Source organism: Sylvia atricapilla, chromosome 2 (assembly GCF_009819655.1).
Source record: "Sylvia atricapilla isolate bSylAtr1 chromosome 2, bSylAtr1.pri, whole genome shotgun sequence".
Classification (NCBI taxonomy): Eukaryota; Metazoa; Chordata; class Aves; order Passeriformes; family Sylviidae; genus Sylvia; species Sylvia atricapilla.
Window position 1 is genome coordinate 58,880,231 of NC_089141.1, and position 19,821 is coordinate 58,900,051.

The 19,821-nt window shown below is 34.9% G+C and overlaps 1 protein-coding gene across 1 annotated transcript in view; it reads right to left on the bottom strand.

The window, feature by feature from the left end:
• Positions 1 to 19,821, bottom strand: part of DIAPH3 (diaphanous related formin 3) — a 205,664-nt gene that overhangs the window by 85,707 nt on the left and 100,136 nt on the right. Inside the window, exons 21-22 of the mRNA XM_066313364.1 lie at positions 11,913 to 12,152; positions 9,234 to 9,363 (exon numbers count right to left, since the gene is read on the bottom strand). Of these exons, the coding sequence (XP_066169461.1) occupies positions 9,234 to 9,363; positions 11,913 to 12,152 (370 nt within the window). The remainder of the gene's footprint in view (positions 1 to 9,233; positions 9,364 to 11,912; positions 12,153 to 19,821) is intronic.

Here is a 19,821-nt window from a genome sequence, read left to right on the forward strand (position 1 = left end):
TCTTAATGTTCCTAGTAAAGAACGGTTAATCCTATTCCCAAATCTTTGCTTGAAAGCCTTTAATTGCAAAATCATAATAAATTGGAAGGGGTGGAGGACAGTTTAAATTCTCCAATCTAAGGGAAACTACAGCTTTCCCTCCCAGATACCTGTGTTCCCAACCAAGACAAACAGTTTCTAAATTGTATGTTAGACTTTCACTTTTTGACTTGGCCATTGGTAAGCTGAAATCATTGACAGTTAGAGCATTTGGCTCCAGTAGTTTAAAAACTGCTTTACCTGGGGAGCATAGCTAAAATTAGAAGCTGACAACATTGACTAAGATATATTTCAGTCTTCACAGGCCCCAGACACAAACTTGATTTTAGTAGAAAGTCATACTGCTGTCATGAGAAGCATCTGAGGTTGGGCATACACCATTTTACATCACTGATTTACTTAGAAAGATGCTAAGAAACACAGACTACAACAACTTGTGCCTAACCTAACTTTTGATTGGACTCTTCACAGGACCATTTGTCTTGCATAAAGAATTCATAGTACAAAATAATCTGAGATATACATGTAGTATATATAGTATGTAATGTCAAAATTATGAGAGCCGGTGAGGAACACTGATTTAAAAACAATACAAAAGCCCAACCCACCAAAAAATCCTCTACACCAATTGCAAGTAGCAGCTGAGTAACAGCTATACTCTTTTATCCAGATGAGAAACGTAGCAAAATAACTCAGTGCCTAGAACTGATTAACAGGTGCTATATAAGAGATTTTCAAGCTCTTGTTTCCAGCAAAGCCAGATTTTCATTCTAGTACTTCAGGTTTTTTGACATTGAACATTAACATATTTGATCAAGAATCTTTATATCTCTGTTTGGCCTGAAGAGGGTTTTTTTTCCTCTGTCATGATCTTAGGTTGCTCTTGAACTTAAGATTTCAGCATGCCTTTGATTTCAGCAGTGTATAACTATTAGATACATTTTCCTTTAAGACTGTATTTCTGATGATAGCCTCAAATAAAGCCTAGTTTACAATATGCTGCTATTAAGTTTGGTACTATTGCCTTTGCAGCTTTCAATTTAGTGAAAACAAATTAAAAGCAAAAATCAAACCTCTAAATATAACCAGCTCTTCCAAAAAAAAGATCATATAAAATAATTGCCAATCTTTTCTTGTGTGCCTCTGAAAGACACAGTATAAAATCTGAAGGGACATAGAAGAACAGCAGAAAATGAAAAAAAAAATCTCTTTAACTTTAACCCCTAATCCTGGAAGGATTCAAAGAGAAACCCAAGCCAAACTGAAGCACACAACTCATATGCTAGTTAAAAAACAAAGTTAAACCCTGGGGATTTGAATGTTAGTGAGCCCACAAAGCCAAGTTGTTTGCTGAATACAAAGCATGTGTGCCCGAACAATCTCCTACTCATACCCGCTCATACCCCCTAAGCTCTCACAGTCCTCTTCCAAAATGACTCCCGCTATTTTTATAAGCGATAATTAGATTTCCTACCATCTGCTTTTCATGGCTAAAACAACTTCATTCTTAGGGCTTCTTCTTCTGAATTTGGTTTTCCAATACCACAATTATTCCAGAAGCCTCTTCACCTGCTCCTGCTTTCAAATGATTCTGCATAGTGTTTTAGGTGATGACTCACAGCCCTTTAATTTTTGCATTACAAGTTCTCCAGTTATGCTGGGAATACCTTATCTGATAAACCTACAATAAAATATCCTTCTTTTTTTGACCAAAGCCCTTTATACAGTATCAAGATGCATGATCTTGTACTTAGTACTATTGATTTTCATTTCTTTTATTCTGCTTCCTCAGGATCACTCAGTGATGACAATCTGATACCCCTCTCATCTGGCAAGCTATCTAACCTTGCGTCAGACATGCTCATTGGTGCAGTACCACAATTATTTTTCGGGGGGGGGGGGGGGCATGTTCCTTTTAAGACAGTACTTTGTTTCTTCTACTTTTTATTCTAATGGATATTCTCCCATTGTACATAATATCAAGTGCTTTACTGAAGTCAACATTGATTTTTATGGGATTGAAAAAAAAGAAAAAAAATTAATAACCAAAGCTACCAATAAATTAATTTTTATTTTATGCCACTCTCATTAACCTCTCTCTGTGTTGGATTATTCTTTCTTCTATAAACCTTCCTATCAATAAAGTCAGATAATGACACATGAAATTGCTCAACACATTCTTTTTTCTGTTTCTTAAACATTCACTAGTAGCACAATATTACAATAGCCACAGCAAAACTTGGTAAGAAATGTACTAACTAAACTTCTATTTTTATCTCAGTTATCTCAAGATGCAGAATATGAAACTGGTATTTACAGTATGAGAATACAGTACTTTGATTTTTTTCTTTCAAAAAATTTCTGCGGAGAGTTTTCACTTCTCTCTCTCTCCCATCCCCAAATCATCATTCTTCTTAAAAATAAAACAATATTTAATCTAGCTTTGAAACTGTATTTGCTTTATCTTAAATATTAGAAATAATTCTCCAAAGTGAAGCAACACTTGCATGCGCTCTCATTTTTATTGCTGCAAACATTTTGCTACTTTTTGCATCAGTTGATATTTCAGACATCTTACATGCCCACTCTCTATGACAATTTTCTTGGATGTTGCCATTTCCTAATTATGATGCTCCTCCGCTTGTCTTCAGGTATTTTGCTTCCCTTGTGCTGTTATGGTCCCCTTATTCAGAGAGAATGACAGTGACAAACTGGGCTGATACAAAAAATTATACCATATTGTTAAAAAAAAAGTCTGAAAATATGCTATTGGTTTTGCCAAGTGAAAATCACACTGGACTGACTAAGGTTACTGAATAATTCTCTAAAATTGCCATCATATTATAAATGCCACATTTAAAAGTAAAGTTAAATGACAAAACATAGCCAGAAAAGCCCGATAACCAAAAGGAAAAAAATCACACATATTTTCAGGTGGATTTAGAGCACTAACAAAGAAATATTGCAGAGGAAAAGTATTGAGAGTTTCCGTAAACACCAGCAAAGGTCTAAAACATCCATTAACAGTAGTATAAGATCTACTTGGATATACTCAGTGTCACATGGCACTGAAAATACAATACTTAGGCTTTTTTTTTCTCCCAAAAGAATGATTTCTCGTCTCTACAGCCATTTTCTGTCTTGCCTTTTTTCTCCCCTTTCTTCTTTGTGTATGTGTGCCCAAGGTGCATGCATACAACAGCACTCTTTTTGAGATTTTTTTTCCCCAAAGCTCTGACAATGCCACTGGCTCTTTAGCACTCAGATTTTCCCTCCTGTTACCAGAGCAGACTTCAGTTGCACACATAAAAAAAAAGCAGTTAGGTAGGATTTTTGTCTCCTATTTTGAATTCAAATATGAGCACACTAATGTAGTGGAATTGGTAAGCAATGTGGAAGCATTTTTGTACCCAATTCACCAGTAATAATATTACTATCATCAGTAGTATTAGGCCTCAGATCTTACAGCAACTATGCCTATACTACCTCCACAAGAACCCTTGTGGACTTGTTCTAAACTTCAAGAACCTCCTGAGAGAAATGCAGTCTGACACATCTCTTTTTATAATGTGTAGTTTAAGCTCAGAAACTGTTAATATGGGAAACAGCTGAAAACAGAAACATCTGAATGACAATTCAGTGACTGTCAGTTACTCATGAATGAGCTGCTACTGAAAGAAAGCTCCTAAGGCAAGCAGGAAAAAATGGCCAAGTAACAGGATATGGCACAAGCCCCGAGCATAGGGATCAAGCTCCCCCAGTGTAGTACAGCACACAGTGATATGGTACAGTGGAGGACCAAGATCTGTCAAGACACAAAACCATAGAAAAGAAGAAATTAATTTCAGAGGAGGGAGCAGAACTAAGACTCAACCATCAGTTGCAGCTTCTCTTGCTAAAGAGTTCTTGAGCCTCACCACCTGCTTCCTTGGAGAACACAAAGTGCTGAGCTGACTGAAGCATGCTGTATACTTGCAGATAATTTAGGGTATGATTGTTAATAACTATTTTGAATATGGAGTGAGAGTGGTTAAAATTATTTAAAATGAACTATTAGCATGGAATGGCAATGAATATCAGTCTATCAGAGTTAAAAATACAAGTTTAAAAGTGACCACGTTTACCAGTCTTTTACCCAATGCTATCGTTCTGAGCTCTAACTCCCTGAGGTATACAGGTAGCAAGATACACAAATCTACATGTACATCTAAATGCACTTTCAGCACCTTCTCACTCATTGAAATTAAGCTTTTTTCATCTTCAAGGGTCTATACATTTGCACAATGCATTCAGCTTTTTTTTTTTTTTAATTGCCTTTTCCATCATTTTAAGGTTCCTCTTGCAATTGATTTCTGTGTGACTCATTTGATAGTTTTTGTATTTCAGCAGATATCTACATTTTTTTCCCTATAGAGTATACAATCTGGATGACTTGAAAAAAAGAGCCTGTGAATTTGTGACCCAAATCAAAACCCAAGTAATTCATAGCATAAATATATATATAATAGTATCAAGAAATTTGTCACTAACTTAGAAATTCTCTTAATAAGAAAAATACCTTTCCTCATGACATACAGAATTCTTCTGGCATATATATTACTATTTTTCTCTCATGCTGCCCTATCATTTTAAAGTTTTATAAGTGGGGGTGTCCTTTTTTTCATTAATATAGTTTAAACTTCACATTTTCAATTTAGCTCCTATCTTTTTTGTTTTGAAGTCAAATTAATTATCTGTTAAAAAAAAACAAATTAAGTTTCAAAAAAGAGAAAATGGATACATTACTTGAAAAGCTGTGATGAGTTAATGTCTTTTAGAGAAAGAAAAATCTACAGCTTTATCATGTTATTACAATATGAAAGACTAGATACACTGTTACCTGCAAGGTCTGTGTAAATTAGAGTCAATCAAGTAAAACAGCAGCCTGCATAAATGAAATATAAATTTTATAATACCATAACATAAGAAATTAATAAATTGTACCAAATTACCAAAATATTTCTTGTCTGGAATAGTAACAGAAAAGCAGGAAAGTCATTATGTTTAAAAGAAAAGACAGCTTTCATTACATAAATCTTCAGGAACTGTCATATCTGTAAGCTCATTAACTGCAATGAAAGTTCCTCCTGCTGATCTAAGAGCACTTAGAAAACAGGATTTGTTATACTTCAAAGTATAAAGGTATCTTTAATTCATGTACTGTAACAGTGAATTAAAAATACTTCTAGTATTACAAAAGTAAAAACTAAAACTTTAGCATACAATGGAAAAAATTGAAAACCACAAATTAAATACCTTAAATACCCTGAAGCAAACTCCAATTGCACAGGTTTACTTACTGACACTTACTGTTTGCCTCACAAAGATAGATTTGAAAAAATATGCTTCCTGCAACAATTAATTTACATAGTGTGAATATTTATTCATTTATAAAATATGTTAGCTTCACCATTAACTTGGGGCAGTTACTTGTCACTGATCTTGAAGTCTTACCAGCTATTTCAATAGCTTACTGTACAATCACTGGGCAATGTTTAATGAAATTAAAGAAGCATGAATGTTTCTTTTGCAAAGTATAAAAAGAAAATGAGTAGCTGAACATGGTAATGTTCTAATGTTCACCATTCTGAATAAGAAATAATTTGAAAGAGAAGTTTTAAGAATGAGAAAGTATAAAACAAAAAAGATACAAGGCATGCTACAAATAGGCTGGCTGATACAAAGACAGTCATGTCAAGGAAGGATTTAAAAAAAGAGCATCCTTTAAGTAACTTGTTTTGAGAAATCTGTAGAAGACTCAACAATTCTTGAAGATGATCAAGCCAAAACTAACAAGTGCACAGTATAGTTCCATTTTTATGTATAAATACATATGTTCAACTTCAAGTTTTCTGTTAATACTGTTCAAACGGCATTTACACATCTTTCTACCACATGATTTTGATTTATAAATTAAAGGATACCTGCTAATAACACTTTATGCTAGATAAAAAATGTCAAATTATTTTATCTGAAGACATGAAAATGCAGACAGCTAATAAAACAAGCTCAGTAAAAACCAGCTTGCAACAAAGGTATAGGAGAATAGAATATTCTTATCCTACTTCATTGATTTCTTCTTGGAAAGTACTTTTAAAAATTACTTCAGAAAACAAAGTTTAGTAAAACCACGAAAAGAATCTAATTCCACCACCTGTACAAGGTCCTAACTTTTGCCAGGACAAAAGCTAGAGAAGAGCATTTAAAAACAAGCACTGGAACAAAACACTACCTCTATAGTTCAGGGGAAAATTGAACAATATATTAATATGACACAAAAGCAGAAAAGAGTGATGTTGTCTCTTCACCCAACAACTCTGAGGAACAAAACAGCACATGTGTGAATAGAACCTTTCTATTGGATGACAGCAAAAACCAAGGCTGACTTCCTCCCTTCTGTGCTACCAGCAGCCTGTAACCCTTAGACGTACCATTTGGATCCAGTGGTTTTCCAGATTTACTGGAAGTGTAAATTGCCTCCCAGAAATGCAAATCAGGATGGATTATTTCTACTAAACTCTAAATTACAATATCTTAGAATGGAGGAAGTCCTCTAAGCCCTCAGTACAAAAGTTCTGTTCTACCACAACAAGTACTTTTTTCTGGAATATGCATATTTGACTACATAAAAGATTTTTGATTATTTTCCCTCTATCACTCTTCCTAATAGCCATAATGACAGCTTGTAATATCTGCTATGATTTCTCAGCTCTCTTGGTCAACTTGTTAGACTTCATCAGCACATCAGTAATACATGAGACCATTACAGTGGATGAGACTGAAGACATTCTTTTAAACTGACCTTCTGCTAAGCTCAAGCAAAAATAGCCACTTCATTAAAAATTTACCGTACAAAAGTCGGTGCATATTAAATCAACTTCCTTCATAAAAATGTACTTTTGCAGAAGTACTAAAAGGTTTTAAAAAACTCCATGAGTTTTTACAATCTGCTGGGTTTTCCAAAATTCCAGTGTAGCAGGAGTCTTTCAAAAACAGAATGGAGTTTTGCAGGTAGGGAAACAAGTATAAACAAACACACTGATACTGATCTGTTAAAGATATCCTAAGCCTCTTTTTCATACAGTAAAATGCCGAGTTTAGGGAGGTCTTCACTGAACACTAAAGAAGCAGGGTTTTTGTAAAAGTAGTTTATTGCATGGCTAAATCAGTCTCATGAAGACAGAGTTCAAAGGATAACAGTTCAGTGCAAACAGTTCAAATGCTATTATGCAAAGTTATGTGGCATAAATCCCCCACGTAGCAAACAGAAGCAGTCTTCTCAGCAGCAGCAGCATCCACCTGTGATCTCCATCTGAGATCTCCCCACTCTCAAAGCACTGCATTTTTATTCTATTTTTACCCAATCAGCTAAAACCACAACTCTACTACTGTCTTCTTGGACCTATATGCGCCTAACATGGATGTGCAAAAGTGGTCATAATTTCTTACACAAATTCTACGTACATAATTCTAGCTGTTCTATCTAGGAATGCTGGCAATGCTACATTATGTTTTCATTATGTCCAGGATCTAGTTAACTTTATAAAAGGTAATGCTACTGAACTTTAAACTAGGCTTTAGGTTAGTTAGTTTTCTTACTAACTAATACAATCTCTTATTTGCTTAAGGCACTTAAAATATTCTCTACTCATTTAAAATTAAACTTACATTTCTACCTCATGTCTGCGTGGATTTATATATTTTAATTCCTCTGAAGGTTTTAATTCAGCCCTCACATTTCTGAATATTTCTGAGCCTGTATGAATGGGGCCCAGAGGGATTTGCATCCCAACAGTAAAACCGAAATGCAAAATACATCTCATAATACATGGCAGTAAATGCAATATATAAACTTGAAAACATGATCATTGATTTCCATCCTACCTCATACTGAGTGAGATCAAAGACTCAACTAGTCATTGAGTCTGAACTAGATGCCTAGAACAGAAGAGAAAGCTTGGGCAAACTGTTAATTTTACTGGCTACTCTTTGAATGGTCAGTGATTTAGATCTCAGAATTCTTCCAGAAAACAGTCAGCAGTGTCATGTAAGATGTTTGTCTACACTGAAAACACTGCCTTCTAATAAGAATAAAAAAACCTCAACCACAATACAGACAATAACATATTAGTAATAAAATAAAAAAAACCAGTGACCAGTTAACACCGAAAGTAATGCCAAGCACACCAAATTAATGTACAGAAGAAACTGTTTCTATAACAAGTAAAAACAGTTAGGTGAAGGGCTTGAAGCATTTGACAGCAATCTAAAAATAATTAAACTTTTCTGGGGTAATAATACACCAAGTAAAACTGGAAATTTTAAGAACCAGAAAGTGAACTCTGTGTAAGTGACCGCTATCTCAAGTCCTCTATCAGAGGCATGTTTTGCAAACCTGTAATTTGTGGAAGGGAGACTGACTGAGGCATGAGAGTGACAGTCTACAAAGCATTATAGATAAACTGATATTTTCCAGACTGACATAAACTAAATAATTTTTAACTGAGCCCATACAATCTTTTTTTCCTGCCAGTGTAGGACAGTGCTAAGGTAGCATCAATTTCTACCTCTATGCTTTGTCTGCTTAAATTACTAAAACTGATAAAAGGTGAAAAGGCATTTTTAATTAAGAAATTAATTTTAAAAAAATTCCACTGGTGCTTATACAGAGATTTCTTATATTCTCTGTTGCCTGACAAAACTAAAATTTTTTCCAGACTTCCAGTGTTACCATTGCATGAAAAAGATACATGCAGGTAAGACAAAACTGTTCCATGTTTGAAAAAAATAAAGTGATGCCATGACAGCCTTTCTACATGTTTGAATTAGAAGATGGTGAGTGATACACTTATTGTATAAAAGATCAAAGATTGGAATTAAGATCTGGTAACAGAAAAGAACTTTTAAAAGAAATCCATATAGAAAATGATTCTAGAAGATATGTTAGAAGAAATTTAATGGGAAGTTCTGTAGAAAATGTTAGAAGACCAAACAATAAGTATCTTCAAGACCATTCACAGCCACTCAAACTACGGATATGTGATATTGATTATTAATATCTATTTTTTTAATATCATTAGTAAAAAATTATATTCATCTTATGCACAAGACACTGTAATGTGTCAAAATCAAAACTTTTAGTTAGTTACACAAACCTTTACTAGCTTTATCCAAATGCTGAAAATCCTCAACAAAATTCAGGACATCCTGATAACTTTCTTCACACACTTCTACAAGAAAATGGAGCAATGTTGTTTTCTGGTCTGCTGACTTTGTGTCCTTCAGCTGGACATGGAAAAAAAAAGAAATGTAAAAATACTGAGAAAAATTTATTTATGGCCATATTAATAATTGATATACATTAGCAATTATTCATAAAAAAAAAGGAAATAACAAACTGTTATAGTGCATTTTTTTTAAAGACAGCAGTAGATTGTTTCATTTTTCCCCTTGCTAAAAATTCCTAGAAAGGTCACAATAAGTACTTTTTCATTTTATGCAATATTTGTGTTCAGTATTCAAAAACAGTACACACATTTCTTTTAAAAATGTATTTTAACAATACAGGAATATTTAGAAAACTGTGAATAAGCACATGAAAGTATAAAAAAGAAAAATCGAAGTTAAATCAGCACAATCTAACTATACATAATGCACGTATCCACTGCATTACGTGATTCCTTCTTTATGTATGAAATTAATTCTAGCATAAAAATATTTATGTAGTGGAAGCTACACAACCTTAATGTGCACATGTTATTGTTATCAATGCTCAATACAGTAAATAAGAGTTTATAGGTCTCACTGTTTAAAAATGTTGACTTCGAGAGTTCTTAAGCATGAACCTTTCTCTCTGGAATCTTTACATATATGAAATTATTTTCAAGACTGACCACTTTAAAACTTAAAGCTACTTGTGTAAAAGCACTAATAACTGACAAACAATTCTGTTGTAGTTTTTCAACTGAGACATTCTTTTAAATTAAAGACATTTTTATAAATAGAAAATGGCATCACATATGAAAGTGTTTCTTCACTACTTAACAACTATTTCTACACAAAATATTTAGCCAGAAAAATATACACACTTGTAGGCACAAAGTAAACATGAGTATAAAAAGGGGAAAACTGCACAAAAACTTGTCCATCTGAATATCAAGGCACAAAGTCCTTAACACAGTATTAATATCTCATGATTAACTCTAAAAGGTCTGTTTATTTTCATAGATCAAAATGCTACTATGCTGAAATACACTCTTCTAAAGCACACATGTTTTCCTTCAGGAAAGTGAATTAACAACAGTGTGAAACACAGTTTTCCAAATAAACAGGAAATGGAACACCTATATACCAAACCCCAAAAATATATTCTAGGATTTTTACTGTTTGCAATGTTTTAAAATATGTTACTTCTATTGTATTGGGAATCTCAGTCTCAATAGCACCACAAAGATGTCGTAATAGCACCACAAAAAATTTCTACAATGTGACACTGTGATACATGTAATATACTGTGATACAAAACAGAAGTTAGCTATAAATATGAACCTGTGTAATAAACATGCATATAATTTTAATACATCACTATTTAATGAATGATTATTAGCATATCAATATCGTATCTCTCTTCTGAGATTACTCGTGGCTGTTCTCTGATGTAGAACTAATACAGTCATTCATTCCATACTTTCATTAGCTATATATATCAATTCTCTCTCCTATAACTAGTACTCCACTATCTTCAAAATCTTCATATTCTAGATCTTAAATTATTTCTCCAAGATAAATTCTGACTTTTGATCCTGCTCTGCAAAATGTTTATATCAATTACCGTCACATTGTTTTCATAAATATATTTTTGTCCTGTGCATTAAAAATACAGAGAATATAACCAGATCTAGGATAGATTCTTGTAAAATCTTACTTAAGTAAATGCACCTAACTGGAGAAAGAACCTTTAATATCTTTCTTCTGAATATGCTTCTCAACAAGTTGTATTTTTAACTCAATCACTTCATCTGTAATCTATTAACTCTAGGTGGATGACTCATGCTTAATGCTTACTTTAAATGAGGGAAAGAACATAACTTATTCTTTATGAATATTTATGTCATAGGTATCACATTCAACACTCAGTGAAAGAATTCTTCTGAAATATGGCAGAATAAGGGTGATTAGTTTCATGAACAGAAGTTAACATATTGTGTTTTCTCTCATACCAAAAGATAAAGAAACAGAAAGAATACATACAAAGTTTCAAGTAATTCCTTCCTTGTAAGAACTATATGTGCACTCTGAAGATTGTTCAGTATGCTCCCAGAGAGCACAGGAAAAAAATAACAACACTAAATATGGGAAAGGTTATTAGCATTAGAACAGATTATAAATTAACATCCAGAAAAGTATAGACACCCTCTTGTATACACCTTATACAAAAGTTGAAAGAGTGAAAATTGGAAGAAGCAAGAAACTGATGAAACTGAGCAACATAAGAAGAGAATCACATAAGGGATAAATTCATGTCCAAAAGAAGACATAACTGTATTAAAACACACTAAAACATGATAGATGTCTTAGAAGTACAGACATGTAAAAATTACAAAATTACTGTGATCACAGTGATCAGGTCCTTACATAACCTTACTTAGTTTGGGTTTTTTATTATTCCCTCAAAATAGAATCACTTAAAAGTGATTGAATGCCAATAATAAGGCAAAAAATAGTAAGCACATAATTAACTACAGGAAAAGCATCAAAACCAGAGTATTTAGGTAGCATAATAAAAACAAAAAGAAAGTGAATGTAACACTCAACATGGACATTTCAAAACTCACTTTACATAGCGAGCTGAGATTATATCCAAAGGTCTGTGCATTCCGAGAACCTGCATTCATGTAGTTTCCCATTAACAATACTAGTTCCAGCAGCTTGCTAAAGCTTTTACTCTTCTTTATCTCTTCACAGGCAGCGCTGACAGCCATGATGTCAGGTTTGATGTTGTTCACCTGCTCCTCAAACTGAAGCTTAAAAAGAATAGCACTGAGCCGTGGCCGTAGTCTCTTCACGTTGCTCATCTGATTGAAAAGAAAAATAGAAGATTTCCTTTAAAATTCATGGTACTCTTTGGCACTGTACAAATGCATACACTCTGAAATGATTTATTGGTGTGACAGGCTTGAAGAAGCAATATATCTGCTATAACTGATAGCAAATAAATGAATGAATGAGAGACACTTGGGTAAGCAACTGAAATCCCATCTTGTGGTTAATAGGAACTGCCCCCATCCTTTCCAAATAACTAGTATGTGTAAGCAATAAAAGATAAAGTGTCATCATATATCACATCTGTCAACTCATATACCAAATCCTATAAAACTAATCCAAGTTTATGACCCAGTAGTTGCAAATGAATGAAAGTAGTTCACAAATTTTGTGTAACTCTAGATGTACCAAAACAAGACAAATCTCATTTTCTAGTGCAAATATTTGAAAGCTGCGTCAATAAGAGCCTATTATAAACTTGCAGGAAAATAACAGTACTGAAAAAAACTCAGCTATGAAACACTTAAATAGTATACACTAATATACACCAATATCCATACCCCCTACACTCCTGTTTACTAACCTAATACAGTTCATTAGGTGCAGCTGAATACTCCCAGGAAAACAGCTTCTGCAGATCATATGCAAAAGTCTTGGCTTTTTCTGATTCATGGATCATGTATTTGCAACAGAAATTTTGATCTTCTTATACACTAGGTCACTGAATTTTCACTCCAGACATGCACTGCACATGGTTTACTACATCCACACTAGAAACACTAAAAAATTATTCAATGAGCTGGTTATCTTATTTTTCTCTATCTCAGTTTTCTCATCAGTTTTATGAATTCCGTAAGATCTCCTTCCTCATACGTGTCTTCTTCCTTCTCAAGGCAAGACTCAAGACAATAATTTCTTTACAATTCCCCGAATCTTAGACTAAGTCTTCACTCTTTTTTTTTCTTAATAAGGAACACATTGTTTCCAGCTATCAGTACTTGATGCAACAAAGAAGCAACATTGGCACTTCTACAAAGTAGCAGGCTCCATATAATGGCCTTAAACTTTTGCCTTTAAATCATCCCCCTCCAAACCACAGTGATATCTAAGGTTTTACAGAGTATTTCTCAACACAGATCTAGTCTACCAATGTGAAAGTTCCTCTGACAGTGCAACATTCATAAGTCATATGGCACTGATTATCCCAAGAGACTCAGCATAATAGGATAATGGTGATGCTCCATCCATTTTCAGTGTAAAGTGAAACTGAAGGGTGTCTTATCCAAAGGGTTTCATATAGAAGCAAAAGAGGATGGAATTTACAATCTATTTTATTTGGTTTACTGACAACAGAAGAAAATAAGATCAGGTAGAGTTAATATCTTATATCACTAGACCATTTCAGAAATGCCTGTGTAGCTGTGCAGCCACATGATGATGTCTCATCGAAGTAAACACACCATTTGCATTTTGTTCAGGTAAAAAATCTTGATGTAAAATAAGAAATCATTTCCACTAACTGGTTTTCATCACAGAGCAGAGCACATAATCAGGATGTCTTTCAGATTAAACTAGGTTGGAAATCAACTGTTGCACCTTAGTTCACTGACTGCTTCCAGCCTGGCCATCAAGTAAAACACTTCAAATGTACACTTTGAACATTATTAGCTCAGTACCAACTGTAGGCAGATCTTCTGTTCTCATACTGCATGAAATAGATACCCGCATAGATTACCGCATCCAACAGATGTGGTAAAATTCTTACTTAAGGATGGATAAATAAGAATAATGGGACATGAATCTGAACAGGGCATTTCACAACAAAATAGTAAGAGAAATACCTAAATTCCACATAAAATTAACACAGTACTAGAACAACTTCATATCAAATTCATTTGAAGAAGAACTACATAAAAGAATGTTAAGGTAGTAGACAGAGGCAAGTGTCAAAAATTCATTTTCCTAGCTGTGTCAGGAAGAATCACTATTAACACCTTTTCCTTAATTATCTTACTAAATTTGTATATGTACTACATACACTTCTCAGCACCTTGAGAACAGTGTTTTTAATTTTTAGTCCTAAAGTTAGCCAGAAAAACATTGAGACTAGACTAGAAAAAAACCAGACCAGAACATTCCATACTATTTTTTACTATTATTATTGCTATATTTTTTACTATTTAATATCCTACTCAGAGTGCAATAGATTATCATTAATATTAAACCATAGAAACTAAAAAAATGCAGTCTGAGTTGCATTGATTTTAAATGGTATTGAACTCAAGATACTACAGAATCACCAGAAGATGTATAATTTATTGACACTGGGCTTTTCAGACCAGCAGATCCTTGAAACTGAAATAATCACAGACTTTACACCACAAAGATGTGTTCCACAAACATGAGCATGCACATCTGCATAAAAGGTGCAAAGTTTTCATCAGAATCACTAGAACTACAAGAGATTCAGATATCTCGTATGTAAGTATGTAATTCTTAAGGCTGAATGTGGAAATATGTAATCTAAAAAATTAGAAACAGGAACACATGCCAGAAACACAGCAGAAATGCCACTGGGATTGTTATTATTGTTGCTGTTGTTGAAAATGCTCTGAAATCCACGCAAAACCCATGTTGTTGGCATTATTTCTTTACCTGTTTGCTAAGTCAATAATCGAGAAGGGAAGACATAGAGTTCCCTTAGTAATGTATGGCCTTTTTTTGTGACATGTAGTTCACAGTTATATTCAAATTCACAAATATATTCAAAGGTAAAATCCATACACCCTACCACAAAAGATTGCTAAGAATTTAATTGCTGCAGTGCTGATCATCTTATGTTAACACCCTATATTTTTTATAATCAGCAGATAAGGACATAAGTTTACTTCAGTCTTGGTAGTGGAATTCTGAAAACAAACAATCCAAATAACTAAAATGGGAAGTTGAAGTAGAAACTTATAAATGTCAGAGAACTCAGTGTACACATAAGGAATTGCTCTCCTTTTTAACTTAATGGTCCACAAGAAGAGTCCCATACAAACAAGTCCAAATGAGAAGTGGCTTATGAGTTGAGCTACCCAGAAGCAGCTCTCACAGATTTCACATCCAAGAGCAAGACAGCTTTTTCCCTCAAATACAGCATAAATCACAAGGCAACTACAAGAATGTGCAATCTGATGTATGGGTACTCTCACTATCTTTTTCTGTTGATGTCAAGAAAGAAAAGCATCTCAGAAGTTCCACTGACACTACATTTTGATCACCAAAGGAATTTCATTTCTGTCAGAAGCTCATAGAGAAAAAACACTGCAAGTGCTTCAGTTTCATATCTTCTTTAAAAGGAGCAACAGTGCTGAGGCTGTCAGACCACCTGAAAATGTCCTTATCCAAAAAGTAAAACAACAGTTACAGCTAAGCTGACCAAAGAGAGCAAACTGGAACACCATTCCCTGTGGATAACATATGGCTTTCATCACTGCAGCATCAGTGAACTCCTAAGAGTGCAGAGGTAAAAAGTGGGAATTCCTGACGCTTATCTTTAGACCCAGGCACCTAAAAAGCAGGAAAAAAAGTCAAATAGGAAAGGACTGACACCCTAACAGATATTTTATCATGTTTAAAGAAGATAAAAGAACTTCTTGCTCAATTTGAAAAGGACAACCAACATGCCTAAATCTTAGTGAAAAACAGCGGCATCCTGGAAAGAGCAAAGATTATTTCACAGTATGGGAAGTCAATTCATAATAAAAATCAGTATTTCTGTTGAAATGTTTTTATGGATATGTGGAAATAGTACACATTTCATCATCTTTGACACACTCTTTTTCCTCAAGAAAATAATAAAGTCAAAAACTACCAACACAAATTTTAAATTACTTGAGAAATCAAGTGTATATATATGTATGTATACATGAAAACAATTGAACTAATGACTTTTCAGCCTTATTAGCAGCAATAGAGAGCATGTCCTGTTACTCTGCTTCTCCAGTCTGAATTATAAACAGCTTGAATTTGAACTACTGACTAAGTTTCTTGCAAATCCAATGTTTTCCTAAATGGTATTCAGGTCACAATAGAAGGCAGTATATTGTAAGTGACACAAGGACAACACCTATCAATTACCTCCTAGCTGCACACAGGCAGCCTTCTCTTTTCTTGTGGATGACAGTGCACTGATTCACAGTCCAAAAAATCCCTGGTACTCTTTTGGATTGCATTATGTTCAACAAAGGTGGCCCAGCAAGGTCAGCGAGCAGATCTCAAAATTGCCAATGGGGGCTACAACACAGCTGTCAAAATAAGCTGAGCTTACAGTCTTCATGCTGAAATCCACAGGAAGGTAAGTCCTAAGAAAAGAAAGTAGTCTCTTTTTTTTTTCCACTTATCCAAAAAATACAATTAGATGTACTGACGATCAGTATGGAATGCAGACAGCTTTTGTTTCTCCAAGTTGAAACCAGACAATATTTTTCTAAAAAGGAATCTTTCAAGAAGGGGAGGGTATGAATTTCCCAAATTCTTCTATTTTTAGCAGGCCTAACAGATGTCTGAAAGGCTGTTTTCATTAAAAGACACATATGGAGCAGATGCTACAAGACTGAAAAGCTTTCCTTGTGGGAAACCAAGTCAAGAGTTTAACACAGGTAAAAATCCTCTGTAAAACCTCCAATCCATGCAGGTAGCAAGAATAAATAAATTAACACCAGAAGTCAAGGGCAGATGTCATTGAGGAATTTAAAATCAAATATTATAGTATCAAACCAAATGGAGAAAAGTTTCTAAAAGTAAATACAGATGTAACTGTATTCCAGATTGAAAAGTCTGATAAGCCTGACTTTAAAATAAGTGCCTCATTTTCTGACTGGCTATTACTAGGAATCCACCTCCTAATGAAAAGTCTGCTATAAGAATATCCCAAAAGAGAGGTCATAAAGACATATGATCAAGGTCTGGATGAGAATGTCTCAAAATCATGACAGCAAGCTTTTAATACTTCCTATCAGGTTGAACCATCATAACAACTCTCACATAAAAGTGGAATTTGATGTTACATAGCTAGCAGCTGATTCTGGTGTCATTGATGTGACAGACATGACCCATTTCAAAAAGTTCAGGCCTCCAACAATTCATATCTGGTATCATCTTCTCTCCTGACCCAACAAGGTGTGTCCCAGTTATTTCCTAAGAAGAAGAAAGTGTCTATGATCATAACAGTACTGGTAAGGAATAAACATTCCACTGTAGAGCTTCTATAGCCCCATCAATAGCAAATTTAGTAATGACTGGGGAACTTTTATCCATATGGTTATTTGGTACCACAGTTAATCTGTGGCAAAAACAGTCTGAGGTCATGTAAATGAATGTTGCAGAAGACAGTTTACATGTCTTGGAGAAAGTTCCTCAGTTCTACAAAATGATCCCAGGGAAAGCAAATTCTACAGCACTTGGAGCTCCATTGAGCTCTATAGTCTGAAGCTGGAACAGGTGAAATATCTGCATATTATTTTCAGGCTCTAGGGATTTAAGAAGTACTAATCAGCCTCAAGGTTCTTTCAGCACAGCTGGTCTGCACTATCCAGTCATTTGGACACCTAACTCAATTCATGTGGCCAAATTCCAAGAAATCCTTGAAACTGCTGAATCAAAATTGCAGGATCATGCCAACGCAATACAGAAGTGTTTTCTTTATGATATGTAAAGCATGACATGAACATTAGGAGGTTGCTTACATTACTAATGAAGAAAAACATCAAACCAGATCCAGGACAGGCTCTTGACAGAACGTGCAAAGTGAATGGCTGGAAGCAAAAGATGGGGACCCTTCAGAAAAGTAACATCCCTGCTCTGAAGCTGTAGCAATATCTGCCAAGAAGAAAACTGAGATAGCCTATGTGTATGCTAGAACAAACAACAAGCACTCACTCAGCCATCTGAATTAATATCAGACAACAGAAAGACAAAGTTTTTTAAACTGTTCTTTAGATTACCTACCCGAAATGGTTTTACTAGAACTAAGCAGAGATAAGAGTAAGACCTGCTGGTACTGAAACATTTACAGGAGCACTCATCTATAATATGGCATCACAATCTTTCACTGATGCAAAGGAAGTAATATAAGCCAATCCAGTGGCAATTGCAAATAGTCAGATCAGTGCAGATCATTCATGATGGCCATTTTCAGAAAATATATTTCTGGAGCTTTGCTCTCCACGCTATACCTAGGTTCAAGGTCTGAAATACACCAACATCACAGGAGTTAAGGATGTTCTCCTTCTCAACAATATAGGTAACTTCACTGCAATTTGTCATGAAGATTTTTTAACTCTCACAGATGGCATATAATAGAAAGCTAATTTTTGGCAACACTCCTGGAAAGGCTGGAAATACTGATAGAGAACACTGACAAGGCAGAGTAGCAGATACACCTGACATCTAGAAGACACAGAAGATAAGGTCTGCAGATAGAAATTAGCACAATCAAAATATCTCACAGGCCAGATGCACTGCAGGACTTCAGAATTTTAAACAGACTGAAATGTCACTAGGTATGCTGTGTCCAAGCATCAAGTATTATGAAAGGCAAAGTACACCTCTGCAGAAACAATGATAGTATGATATTTTCCAGACAACGCTGAAAAAAAATTAATAAATTTTGAGTTATCCTCAATGAGAACATACAGGTGAAACCATCAGCTGAATATGGAATTGATCAATTTAAGTGTCTGCTGAATTATTTAAGACAAACTAGCCTTCATCAGGCCTCCCTCTAATCTTCAATTTACTCTAGTGAAATCTTTTCCTTTAGTACGAACTCATTAAAAACACATCCATCAGTGAACAAGCTGTGAAGCCACATGAGGACCGCTTGCCAAATTCTATTTGGGTTAGCTGTCAGTGAATTTCACAAGGTCTGAACATTAATTATTTCTGAAACAATATTTTGTTATTCCCTCAATTTTATCTTTGAGCAAATATAAGTGATCAAGGAAAAATCTGTTTCCTATTTTTTTACTACCAGACAATATGGGAACATGTTGGGGGTTAGGTTTTGTTCCTTTTTAGTCTAAAGAATTTCTTCCCCATAAGTTACCAAGGAGACTAAATGTCATACTTAAGACTATTTAACAAAACAAAACGGAGGGGGATGGGGGTTTTGAGGCAGGTAAAGAGCAGAGTTTCAGGTAGCCTGTCTGGCTGGTTTTCAGTGTTCAGGGAAAAAGCCGGCTGGGTTGGTGCTCCTGCTGGAGAATTTCACTGCAGTCCAGTCTAGGGAAATCTGCCATCACCTCGCGCCCTGGAATTCTGAGCTCCTATGCCGCCCTGCGAGAGCTGGGCCAGCCCTGCCCTGCCATCGTGGTTCCATCAGTGCTGCTCATCTGCTACAGTGACCCTGCACCCCCTGCCCTGCCGGGACCCTGCCCCTGCCTGCTGGGATATCCTGCCACTCCAGCTACCAGCCCGAGACTTTTCCATTGCGGATCCTACAAAGACACCGGGACCAAACTGCCCTGTGTTTTTGTGAAGCAAAGTCCTCAAAGTTCTTGGCACTGCTTTTGTTATCAATGCTGTAGTTGTTTTGTTTGTTTGTTTGCTTTCGTTATACATACTAGTAAAGAACTGCTATTTCTGTTTCCAAAATCTTTTGCCTAAAAGCTTTTAACTGAAAAAAATATAATTGGAAAAAGGGTGGTGATAGTG